Source organism: Macrobrachium nipponense, chromosome 3 (genome assembly GCF_015104395.2).
Source record: "Macrobrachium nipponense isolate FS-2020 chromosome 3, ASM1510439v2, whole genome shotgun sequence".
Taxonomy (NCBI): Eukaryota; Metazoa; Arthropoda; class Malacostraca; order Decapoda; family Palaemonidae; genus Macrobrachium; species Macrobrachium nipponense.
In genome coordinates this window covers 32,017,239-32,031,141 of record NC_087202.1, presented here as the reverse complement: position 1 = coordinate 32,031,141, position 13,903 = coordinate 32,017,239, and the positions used below count along the sequence as shown (strand labels likewise).

Genomic DNA, 13,903 nt, shown 5'->3' with positions numbered 1-13,903 from the left:
TTTGGGCTACTGAGGGGTAGGTCTTTCTCTATTTTGGCCACTGAAGATAATGTTCCAGGTTGCCCTCGCACCTTCTCAATGTTCTGGTACACTCCATACTGTTTCCAACACAGCCTCTCATCCCAATTGTTGGTGTTGTGGAGGTAGGAGATAGTTCTTGAATTCCATTATTTTCCCAGTATAACCCTCCTCTTCTAAAATTTATTTCTTCTGCCTGTGAGAGCTCTCTAGTTGTGCTCATTTTTAGCCTTCTTACTCTTGTCCATCCCTTTTCCTGAGTTACTGGAATCTGTTACTCTCACGACCTCTCTTTGATGTAGGCTTTGGCATAATAAGATTTCTCAGCAGACTGTATACAACTCAGGATCAATGCCCATGAAATCTGAGTTCCATCTTCGTCTATGCTATGAAGTACAACCAGGTGCTCTGAGCTATTTCTTGTCTAATCAGGTCATCATGCATTACAGATCAAGGGATTTTAGTCATACATTCTTCTCCTTGCTGTATGGTACAGACACAGCAAGTATGACAAAGACAGAAGACAAGGAAATGGACATGGCAGAGATGAATGTTAAGATGGTTGTCTGGTGTAACGAGGGAAAGGATATTATTAGGAATGAGTTTAAATGACGGTCAACAAAGGTGGTCAAAATATCAAAGAAAGCGCAGGAGGGGAGACTGAGACAGTACAGACACCTACTGAGAAGGGAGGAAAACCATGTTGGAAGGCGTGTTATGGAGATGGAAGGGCAGGGTTAAGATGTGGAAGACTAAGAATAAGAAGGACAGACTGCATGAGGGAAGACTTGAGAGAGACGGGGCTTGATGAAGCAGAGGTACATCACAGAGGTAGATGGAAACAACTCGTCCAAAACAATGGCCCCATATAGAAATGGGACCAACCTGAGCAGAAGAAAAACACTCTCCTTTTCATGACTTTATTCTTCATTCCCTTTGCATACCTGCACGTTACGTTTTTAAGTACCCATATTTACAATTCAGTGCTTGTTAAGTGTACTATCTGGGGGGTTGCATCTCCATTGCATCCCTACATTCCCAAAGGTCACCATCAGGTCCATTGTCAACCACATGTGGAGTTAGCATCAATCTAGCTCTACCATTCTTTTCTTAGTCCTCCCTTCCAAATTGCAATTCTGGATATTTATGATTTAATGGGGTTGTATTAAAATCAATTATTTTACAATAAAATAACTTAATACAAACCAATTGATCACAATTCCTACTTTCACTTACTTTATACCATACTGCAATAATCTTGTTACTATAATTAAGATAGATAGATGAAACTGAAGATTAAAATAGTTTCTCTATGTAAGGTGGAAAATATGTATTTTAAGGTTTTCATCATTTCTAGTTTACACGTATCATGCTTCTATAAAATACAAAAATCTTCTTGATGTTGGACAGAAATTAATATATTTTTTCTCAAGTTTTTCACATAATAACATGAGTACATTCAAATTTTTCTAAAGCTTTTCACTTAATAACTTGAGTACATTCAATGTCGGAGCTTCTTGAATGCTTTGGTAAATATACAAAATAAATACCAGTCCATCTTGGAAGCTATGGTATATAAAATATAATCTGAGGACAACAATTCAAAATTATTACTTATTAAAACTATATAAACAAAAGAGATAGAGATAAGGCAAAGGGCACAAAATTATAAAGGAAGCCCAGAGTAAAGCTGACAAAGCAATGATGATGCATGCAGACCTGGGCTTCCGTACACAGTGTGGGTTAAGGCCTATACTAGCTACATTATACTGATTTCAAGTTTGTCACTCTGTGCTTTTTCAAAACTTAATAAAAAACATTTAGATAGAAAACATACCATAAACCTATCAAACAGTAAAAATAGCAAACAAAACATAAATTGATTCATATACTCACTTTTCAACCACTGACTGGTTATACAAGGTGCCTTTGGGTGTTAAGAAAATGGCATACTCCTCTTCAGTTATTTGCACTAGCCTAGGGTCGTTAAGTTTCTTCACAATAAAGGCTATAACTGAAGGCAGGATGAATTTACTACCAAGTCGGCTTAGTCCTGATAAGACCTGTCAACAATTCCATTACATGAATTCCTGCACCAACAAATTAACACACTGGGCAATTCAGAAGCAATGTCTTACAGCTCAAAGAGTGACAGAACTAACTTGAAAAAGCCATCAGAAAATCAGTGTCTTCAAAGTTTTCTAAGTTAATAAAAAAAACTGGTACTTCCTCACAAAATTTCATCTCCATCTATTTACAACAAAGAAATGGTATGAGTAATTATTTTTTAAAATTACTAATGGATTACTGTACCATGATTATCACTGCAAATTATACTACTTCCACTACAACATTATTTCAAGACTTTCGGATATATTTACATATATTACTACTTATCATGAGTATGTCTCATACATTTTACTATTTTCAATGATTACAACAAAATCTCAAAACAAAACAAAATCTTTAATATAAAATGAGATTTTTAACACAAACCCTACACTCTTACATACCAAAATTTGTGGGCTTGATATAAGCTTTCAAATATTGCACTCTTTACAACAGACAGAAGATCAGTTGTAGTACAGTGAATGCACCACCTCCATCTTCAGGTACTTATTCATCACTTAACCCACATTTTGCTATGTCAGGATATGAAGCTGCTATACCTGCAGAGCTTAGGTGAGTCAAAATGTTGTATGAGTTATGGGACCAGGAAAAAGTTTTGTGAATAATTCAATGAGTTTCACTGTAATGAAGAAAAAAATGGAAACTTGCTAAATATGTCAGATGTACAAGCTCATAGCTCAAAATGTCTACATTCCCATGATGCCAAAAAAGAAAACTAGGAAGACATCCTTCTCCAAGAGAGCTGAAAGCTCCATCTCCAAGGCTTGACCCCTGATTGAGTGAGGGGAATAACTGCTGAACTCGAGAGGACAATTGGAAAGTGGAGATCTCGAAACAAAAGGGATCTCGTAACCTACCTTCAGGACCTCCACTACCCAAGCATCCACTGCTCTCTCCTGCCAAGCTGACCAATGGCGAGAGAGACAAGCTTCTACTGCGGTCTCCGGGCGAGGTAATGACTCTTACTTCCGAAAATTCTTACGCAGAGGCAAGGAAGAAGAAGAAGAAGAAGAAGAAGAAGAAGAAGAAGGAAGTTCTCCTGGAGGTTGAGCTCTTCCCCTGCCCTTAGAGCCACGCCAAGAACCTCTCCCACGTTTCAAAGAATGAGCACCAGAGGAGGAAGCTGAGGTGCCAGAAACCTGAGATGTACTCTGGAAAAACAAGCCAGGAGGAGGAGGTTGTTGGGCTGGAGCAGAAGGTACGGATCTGGCACTAAACTTACGCTTACTCCTTGAAGGAACGGGAGGAAGACCAGAGGAAAAAGCCCTTGATAAGGCCCAGTGGGCTTGGGAAGAGGCATCACCTTGATGTTCCTTCAAAACCTCAGAAAGCACAGACATATCAAATAGGGAATCGCCAAAAGGAGAAGAGGACAACAAACGGTTTCTCTGAATCTCTGATACAAAGGAGGGTAACTGCGAAAATTACAGGGTACGCCTTACAGAAACAAGAAAGGCTTGCATTGAAGCCCCAAGCTCGTTCTGATGTACAGAAGCCATTGAAATAGACGAGCAGAATTCCTCAAAAAGAGGAGCATCGGGAGGAACAAACCCGGAGTCCTTGATATACATTAAAAGACCTCCGAGGACCCACATATTAAGGATTGAGCTTCTTGTAAGGAGCTCATAACAGACTCCATGGCAATAAAGTCTTCGATTGAGACCGAGACCGAAGCCTTGGAAAGCAAAGGTTGACCCGAAAGTCGGACAAAATCAGGATTTGGTTCGGGGGGTCGAGAGAATGAAGTATCATCCGCCACCTGATAAACTCCTTTCCGGTATCGTAGAAGAGAAGAAAGCTTCCTCTTCCCTTCCCCGATCACCTTCAAAAGTTTAGCGGCGACGTCAGCCCTCACTCTCGCGAACCTCTGAGCAAAGGGAAAACATAAAAATTCCCGCGACCGGGAAGGACCGTCAAGAAAAATCCCTTCTGTAATACAACGAGGCGGAGGCTGCTTCTGCTCTTTAGGCCTCGCCTGAGGAAGAAAACTCAAAATTAAATCAAAAGTTTCTTGAACTCGACATCATGACCGCCGTTCAAAGAAACATCAAAATCACACGAATCCATGTCATCATCATCATCATCATCATTAGATCCTAACTGAGAAACTTCCCCTGAAGTAAGATCCTGACAACTAGCTATCTTAGGTCTAACACTAACACCCCTCCCCCATTCTCCTAAATAAGCACCCTTTGGCACTGTTACGGGACTAACAGGGGACACATTGGGTAAAGAATCGTCAGGCACTTGCCCGGACCGGATCCCCACAGGCCTTTGCCACAACGGGGTTCACAAGCCGGGGTATCTGTCGCACCATTACCCATGGTGCTGTCGACAGGTACCTGACAAGGAGCTGAAAATGAATCTAAAAGTGTGTTAGACATTCTAGTAAAAGCTTCTTCAAAATTCCCTGACAACTTGTTAAACTTGGCTGAAATGTCTCTATCTAAACTAAGCTGTAATTTTTCAAACTTTTGTTTCCAACTAGTTTCCATCGCCAAAAACTTTGAATCAACATCAGAAACGACTTCACATTAACAAGTTAGCCTAGAATATACAACAAGTTAGCCTAGAATATACAATGGTAAGTCAGACTCAGATTCGGACAGATATCAGCATAATTGAGCGATACCTATCAGGCTACTGACGCCTACATATACGTAATGATGGAATAAAAACGTAACGCATATGCATCTTTTAAAAATCATACATCACTCTATCCTATTATATTGTATGTACTCTCATATACGTAATTTATCATAAAATAGTAACAAAGCGGTCAATGTTTTGGTTTGGAAATCAGCTGATGGCGAATATGAGTTTATTTCGTCATATGTAACTCAATGTGGAGCAAATTGTTTTGCTTCTAGTTAGCATAAAAGAATATCTAGATACAGGCAGTCTGGGTTATGACAAGGGTTCCGTTCTTGAGACATGTTGTAACACGAAAATCGTTGTAAGCCGGAACATCATAAAAAATCCTAAGAAAACCTTACTTTTAATGCTTTGGGTGCATTAAAAACCATGTAAACTGCAATCTTATCGCATTTTTCATAAAAAAACTTCAAATATTGATTATTTTGCCTTTTTGATGTCACATTTCTTCTGCCAGATGAGCATCGTAGGCAGCGTAACCCTAGAACATATGTCGTAACCCTGGAAATAATTTCTGAATATAATTGAAAAGCGCCTTAACCTCGGAACGTCGTAAGCCGAACCCGTCGTAAGCCGAACCCGTCGTAAGCCGAACCCATCGTAACCCGGGGGACTGCCTACTTTACTTATATGAGACAAGGTCATCTTTTCGTTATAAGACGTGTTAATTTTAAGTAGACATATTAATTTTAATACATCTCATTGGGAACTAAATTATTTTTTTTGTTAACAGACTGCTTTGTGGGTATGTTTATTGTGAAAGGAAAATTATGCAATTCTGTTTGCTATTTTCACTTGATTTTTTCATAGAACAAGCTTTATCTTTTATCGCCATGAAAACAGCAGTAAACTGTATTCTTTCAAGACTTAAAAGTTTTAATTAAAATTATTCTCTCTCAACTTTATCTATGGTTGTGTTTGATCGAATAAGTTTACAGGATTTTATCTTTGTTACCGATGCACAATAACAGTCATTAGCAGCTCAAAGTGTTCTCAGCTTAAGCTACAACTTTGTTTAAATTTAACAGTATGTTTCCTTGCTGATCTTTGATCTACAGCGAACAAAGTTATTACCTAAAAATATATCAGCCCTGTTATACATAACGTCATTTACAACATGACTGCGGTAATTGTTTACTATCGTACGATGGTTGAAATACAAGCCAAATGGATGTTGTTATCCAATTCGGTTGTACTTAGCAAAAAATTGTTTCTCATTCGGTTGTTCGTAAAACGTTAAAAATTTTTTTTTATAATTCTCTTTTGCTGTTTTTGTCTTAACATATTTAACTAGAAGATGGGATAAAGTTAGGCTATTGTAATTTGGAGACAATTTAACTAGAAGATGGGATAAAGTTAGACTATTGTAATTCTGTTTGTCTCTCTTGGTGCCTGGTTGTACGCTGCTGGGCTGCACCCGTTACAAGCGAAATTTAAAAATATTTTCAAAATATTGTCGTATCAGTATTAATTGCTAACCCCATTGTAAAATCCGATTATCGTAAGACAAATTTTCTTAACTCAAACACTACCTGTATACTGTAGGATAGGCTAATGTATTCGTATGTATACGATATATGTACTACCACGATATCATTATCATTGTATATGCGAGGCTAACTTGTTAATGTTATTCAATTTCTCTTTGTAGTGAATTATCAAAAGCCAATGTGCATTGAACCCAGAGCTGAAGTTAATGATTACTATGCCATATATGTTTAAAGTATACTTTGTAGTGTAGGCTAGGCTAGTATAATATTCTAAGGGTAAATTAACATGGGCCGACTTACGTCTAAGTTGTCTTACGACCGGTTGGTCATAACCAATTGCAGTTGTAAGTCGACAACTAGCTGTATAAGTAAAGTACGTATCTAGATATTCCTTTATGCTAACTAGAAGCAAGAAAATTCACACAGAACAGAGTTAAATACGGCAAAATACACTCATATTCGCCATAAACTGATTTCCAAACCAAAACACTGACCGATATGTTATCATTTTATAACACAAAAATATGAGAATACATGCAATATTATTGGATACAGTGAAGTAATGATTCATAGAAAAGATGCATATTATTCGTTATGCATGTAATTATACGTAGCCAACAGCAGCATGACATTACTCAATTATGCCGATGTTGGAACAAAGCTGATTGTCATTTTGTGTTGATTTTTTTATTTGCTATATTAATAAATAAACCAAATCTTTTGCTTTATTAATGAATAAATAAATTTTTTCCCTTTATTAACAAATACATACTGTGATATGTCTTTGTTTATGTTGACAGCCATCGTCTGCAGCGCTGATGCACGGGTGATTTGAAAACTACACAGGTGCCAATTTGCATTAAATCAAAATTTTTGCGTTTTAAATATTTTCTAGCTCGCTATAAATCAAAATCGTGTTAATTAAATGTACGTTAAATGAGAGGTGACTGTACCTTAATGGCCTCACTGGACAGAAGAGCCTCTCTTCTTCCTCTTGACCCTAAAATTGCCCTGAGATTTTTAATAACAAAGGAACAAGGCCAAGGATAAGTAGGACTCTTGTTCTTCGCCAGAAAATTAAGTGACAGAGAACAAACTGCATTTCCTTGTGCGAATCCTACCCTCTTGTCCGTAACCTATAACTCGCTGATACATTTAGCTGTAGACAGGGCTACCAAGAAAAGTATTTTCTTGGTGAAATTCGTAGGGAGGCATTATGAAGAGGTTCGAACTTGAGAGCCATTTCAGTACAATATCCAGGTTCCATGCGACATTGGAAGAACTTTCTGGCTTCGATGCATCAAAGGACTTGATAAGGTCACCAATGTCTTGATAAGTGGACAAATCCATACCTCTATGTTAGAAGACTGAGCTAAGCATTTACCTGTATCCTTTAATGATAGAGGCCGACAATTCAGGAATAATAAAAAGCCTGCTATTTGACTTATAGAGGTCTCAGAAGAAGAGATGTTATAGCAGCTTCACCATCTCCTGAAGACTGCCCATTTGGACTGGTAGAGCTCTATAGAAGACAATCACCTGTATCTTGCAGCTGCCTTTGCCACCTGTTGTGAAAAGCCTTTTGATCTAACAAGGCGCCTGACACTCGAAAGCCTGTCATGGTCACAGCGGACAACCCTTGATGGAATCTGTGGAAGCTGGGCTGTCTAAGCAGAGAGCGTTTTTGTGAGAGTAACTTTGGATAATCCACTAATAGGTAAACTAAATCTGGAAACCATTCCTTGTTTGGCGAGAAGGGGGTGATCAGAGCCATGAAGGTGCCCTGATGCACTAACAACTTATTAAGTACCTCTCTGATCATCCCGAAAGGAGGAAAGGCATAAACATCTATGCCTGGCCAGTCCTGAAGCATGGCATCTATTGCCCATGCTCAGGGATCTGGAACAGGGGAATAGAAGAGAAGTCTGTGATTGCTTGATGTGGTGAAAAGATCTATGATTGGTTCCCCCCAGAACCTCCATAGACTGTTGCAAACTAACGGGTCCAGGTCCATTCGGTTGGAAGAACCTGCTTTGTGTGGCTCAATTCATCCGCAATAACGTTCACCTTTCCCTGAATGAACCCGGTGGAAAGTGAAACCTGATTCTCTTTCACCCCAGAAGGAGATCCCTTACTGTCTTGTACATCAAGAAGTGTGTGCCCCCAGTTCGCAAATGTAACAGAGGGCTGTCTTGTTGTCTGCGTGAAATTATTAAATCTTTCCCGCAGAACAGGTTCAAGAAGGTCTGAAGAACTGCTCTCAATTCTTTTACGTTGGTGTGAGCCTTTCATAGTTCCGTTTTCCAAATACTGGAGACCTTCCAACCTTCCAGAACAGCACCCCAACGTAGGTTTGATGCATCTGAATAAAAATGCTAAATTTTAATCTATTTGCATTTTTCATACCTAACAAACCTGAGGTCTTATCAACATGATAAAATCTTCTGGTGCCAGCTGGAAACCGGTTAAAAACAGTCAAAGATTGCAAATGCAAGGAATCTTTGGCATCTGGCATCCGATGCATAGTTGACATGGAAGCAAGTCTAGAGAGTGCACTTGAATCCAGTGATGCATCAATCTTTCTTCCAACCCAGGGTGAAACGTAGGAGGGGAGGCTAGAGGTGGGCAATCAAAGTTAAGACCTCAGGTTTGTTAGCTATGAAAAATACAAATTTATTAAAAATTTGTCATTTGTTCATACATGGAACAAACCTTCGGTCTTTACAATAGGATAGACTCATACTTGGAGAGAGGTATGAGAATCCTGAACAGACTGGTGGTTCGGCACACCCAATTATTCTTCTTTGAAATGAGATTTCTAAAGAAGACCTAAGCCTTTGAGACATAAGATATCTGGATATCTAGCACTCAGTCTACTGGGTTCAAATACAATGAAACATGACCCAGATTCATTGCATTATTGGAAGTCCAAAAAAAACTATCTGTTCAGGCAACAAACCATGTCAGCCACAAGAAATGAGTTTGCCCCACTTATCACTCCCTTTGCTGGAGAGATGAGTTTAAGCTACTGAGAAGCAGATTGCATGTTGCATGAAACATGAAAAGTGTTGTAATAGTATGGCTGCAACTCTCACCAGCATCAAGCCAGTTCCAGTGTATGCTATGTCTATTATCCCAACTACCCACAGGAATGAAGAAAGGAGAAAAGGGAAAGAAAAGAGGCCAGTCAACTTCCTTATTCCATACTCCATACAATCATCTTGGGGAATATACAAACTGTCCCTCCAAGGGCACTGGATGAGTCACACTTGTCGAACAGCGACTGCCAAATTTCAAGGAATTATTAATTTTAGTTATAAATAGTTTTCAACTGTTTTATGTCCAAAAAGACACATTCTGAAGCAATAATGATAAAAAAACAATTGTTACACTGTTTTATTGACAACTTTGTTCATCACTTGTATGACACAATGAACCACAAATCGTAAAAAGAATTTACAAAATGTCTAAGAATAATTCAGGATAGGTCAATGTGAATTATCGACTGTTTTAGAAAGTTGTGTGTGTAAATGACTATATCTAGAAACATTAATGGTATAAAAGAAAGTTTATATTGGTTGATGGACAATTTTGCTCATTGCTTTTATGGCACTGTGAGCAAAAGACACCTGTAAAAACATCAGTCTATGAATTATTCTACAGTGGATCAAGTCTGATATACACTATATTGTGGACCGTTTTATGATAAACATCTAGAAACGTTATTGGTATAACACACATCGGTTCATGAACAACTTTGTTCATTGTTTTTACGGAACTATGGAAATAAAACATAAATGAAAATGAAAATGCAAAAAATTTATTAAAAATTAATTGTCCTCCTACTAAAATATCCCATTTTCTCTAGCATTAGTGTCAAAGAGAAAAGTCTTATAAGGACAGGGATAACTGGCTTAATAGAAAAATATTCTTGATTGTTTCTGGTTTCTAAGTCCAAATTATTTCCCCTTAACTGTTTCCCAAGAATTTTTTTTTTAACTAAATGCTTTGATCTCAAAGAAGATTAAAATAAGACTTATGGTTATTAAGTATTATTTGTAGAGTCATTGGTAAAAGTCAGAAGGACATAACCTTCAGTGATAGTCATTTACTTTTTAGAACGAGCCTTATGATGTTGGCACTCTCCATTATGCAAATTTTTGGTAATATATAAATAGAGACAAACCACAGTTCTATTCATTTGATTGTATTGTAAAATTCATTAGTAAAGAAAGTAGCTAATAGGGATAATGGAATCTTCTGATCTAAATATATTTTATTTTCTTATTTTTGAGTCAATTTTGCTCTTTTACTGTTTTCTAATTTTTTTTCCAAAACTAAATGCTTCGATCTCAAAAACGACAGAAATAAGACTTGTGCTTATTCAGTATTATTTATAGAATCAGTAGTAAAAGTTGAAGGAAATAGCCATCAGTCATTAGATATAAATTCATTACTTTATATAATGGGGCCTTATGATGTCGGGGCTCCCCATAAATGCAATTTTAGGTAATATAACACAAGAGAGAGCACAGTTCTATTAATTTTATTATACGTAGTGTAAACTTCATGGCATAGTTCTTATATGACAAAATAGTTTCAGAACTAACTGTAATAGTTTGATAGTTATTAACACTTAAATGCCTATTGGACGTATTATATGCCGACTAAAATTGTCTGTCGGGTGCTAAACGGATGTACAGCACGTCGACTACAAAAAGTTTTTTTTAAATATTCCTGGAAAAATAGTTATAGGCCTACTTGGTGAAAAATATTAAATCATGCGCGAATTTCTTTCTTCTCGCACTAACAAGCATCAGCGACGCGCATCTCAGAAATTCTTTCGTCACTTTGTTGTAATTTTTGCACCGTGTTATAGTTGCCGTTGAATAGAGTTTTATAGTATATGAAGATGTGCGCAATTTTATGTAGAATACAACAAAACACAACTCATGGTTGCAGCTTTTATCCGTTTTGTAATATTTTCATATAAATCATGATAAGTGCCAAATTTCAACCTTTAGTCAACTTTCACTCGACCGAATTGGTTGAAAAACGCAATTGTAATCTAAAACTCTTACATTCTAGTAATATTCAATCATTTACCTTCATTTTGCAACAAATTGGAAGTTTCTAGCACAATATTTTGATTTATGGTGAACTTTTTAGAAAAACTTTTTCCTTACGTCCGCACGGTAACTCGGCCGAAAATCTCAGAAATTCTTTCGCCACTTTGTTGTAATTTTTGCACCGTTTTATATTAACCATTACATAAAGTTTTATATATGAAAATGTGTGCAATTTCATGTAGAATACAACAAAAAATAATTCATGGATGTAGCTTTAAACAGTTTTGAAATATTTTTATAAAAATCATGATAAGTGCCAAAATTTCAACCTTTGGTCAACTTTGACTGACCGAAATGGTCGAAAGACGCAATTGTAAGCTTAAACTCTTACATTCTAGTAATATTTAATCATTTACCTTCGTTTTGCACCAAATTGGAAGTCTCTAGCACAATATTTCAATTTATGGTGAATTTTTGAAAAAAGCTTTTTCTTACGTCCGTGCGCGGTAACTCGGCCAAAAATCTCAGAAATTCTTTTGTCGGATTGTCGTAATGTTTGCACCGTTTTATATTAACCGTTACATAAAGTTTTATAAATGAAAATGTGCGTAATTTTATGTAGAATTCAAAATGAATAACTCATGGTTGTAGCTTTTATCAGTTTTGAAATATTTTCATATAAATCACGATAAGTAGAAAAAATTTGACCGTCGGTCAACTTTAAGGCGACCAAAATGGTTGAAAACGGCAATTGTAAGCTAAAACACTTACAGTCTAGTAATATTCAATCAATTACCTTTATTTGGCAACAAACGGGAAGTCTCTAGCACAATATTTTGATTTATCGTGAATTTTTGAAAAACTTTTTTTTTTTACGTCCGCGTTACGAATTCATGCATCATTTTGTGATAATATTTTCTCTTTGCTGCTTTGATTGTTTTACAATTTGTTATATACCAAAATCATCGCAATTTAGTGTGCAATACAACAAAAAAATTAACTCATTAGCTTTAACCGTTTTGCTCACCGTTTTTTCGTACTGTCATATATTCCAATATTTATATATATTATATTTTTTTTTCATCTCTGAAGGTTGCATACTAAACTTCAGGCGATGACAAAAGAAGGAGCCAAAAATGAACTCTTTAACCTTAAAAAATGTGTGCTGTGATTTTTTTAAAAATACTTTTTTACCGCTTTGGCACCAACTCCCGAATGCCGCCAGCATATGACAGACTTTGGTAAATAGCAGCTCAAGCACAATTTTTTTTTCTTTTGAAATTTTCTTAAAACTTAGTTTTTTCAAAAATAAATTCTTATAACTCCAAGAAGACTGAATCAAATTCAGTGGAACGTTTATAGTGTAGTATAACTATGGATCTTGATTTGCATACAGCAAAACTGATTTTGGATAAAATTCTTTTTCTTGGCATATTTTTGAAAAATGTCAGGATTAAAAAAAAAAAAAAAAAAAAAAAAAAAAAAAAAAAAAAAAAAAAAAAAAAAAAAAAAACCTCTTAAGAGTCAAATTTCCAATGTTTCCTCTTTGAAAATTTTTATTATTAGTTGAAGAATAAGTGGTAGAAATTTGAAGCTAATCCCTTCAATCATACGGTAGCTCTATAAGTACTTACTTTATAATGGGGCCTTTTGGCGTCGGCGCTCCCCTTAAGCTGCCATAGGTAAGGGAAGCATAGCTGTGTAAATTACTTGGTAAGATACTTATATAAAAATGCACATACCTGTTCATTAAGACATGATGGTTTATAGTCTGTGGTAAACTGTTGGACTAATTTCTCCTTCTGGGATGAAATGACATGCGAAGCATTCAGGCCTTGATATCTACAGACCTGCTCCCACAAATTGGGCATCTCAAGTGCTGTAAAGTACAAATATTAACAAGTATAAAACCAGCATTTTTTTTAATTCAAGGTAAATAAAAAAATTAATGGTACAGCATTACACACATGGCAAATTAAAATCCTTAATCCCTAATTGGTAACAGAATAATTCCAACATAAGGGAAATTTAACAGGTATACTTGCGTAACCATAGGTCACATTCTGTAGATGATAAGTGACAGTTAATTACATTCTCACTCTCAATATTTCAACCACCATTCATGCAATGATGATTCAAGTTAACCACTAAAACATAAATCTACATTCTACCAGCTAAACTCATAGGATTTGTTCTCATGAAGGGAAGAAACTGTCTTGCCTAGAAAAATTACAGCTTTGTAAATATGGACTGAAATAGGTGACTCTGAAAATATTTCTTTCAACGGATGTCAATATACATTCTAAAAATATTTCTTTCAGTGGTTGTGTCATATACTTGTCAACCACTATAGACTCAAATTTGACAACTCGCATAAAACACTGTTCCCTTCATGTGTACAGTACGACCTAGAAAGACCAGCATTCAGTGGTTCAGGAACTCCAATGCACCGATATGACTTTGAATCAGCTGTCAATAGTTCTTAAGTGGCTATGAGAGTGGCCCCACATTTCAGTTTTTGGATTTTTTCGAATTTCAGAA

The 13,903-nt window shown here is 36.4% G+C and overlaps 1 protein-coding gene across 1 annotated transcript in view; it reads right to left on the bottom strand.

The window, feature by feature from the left end:
* Positions 1-13,903, bottom strand: part of LOC135221689 (stalled ribosome sensor GCN1-like) — a 339,764-nt gene that overhangs the window by 162,761 nt on the left and 163,100 nt on the right. The window contains exons 13-14 of the mRNA XM_064259421.1: positions 13,105-13,241; positions 1,915-2,081 (exon numbers count right to left, since the gene is read on the bottom strand). Of these exons, the coding sequence (XP_064115491.1) occupies positions 1,915-2,081; positions 13,105-13,241 (304 nt within the window). The remainder of the gene's footprint in view (positions 1-1,914; positions 2,082-13,104; positions 13,242-13,903) is intronic.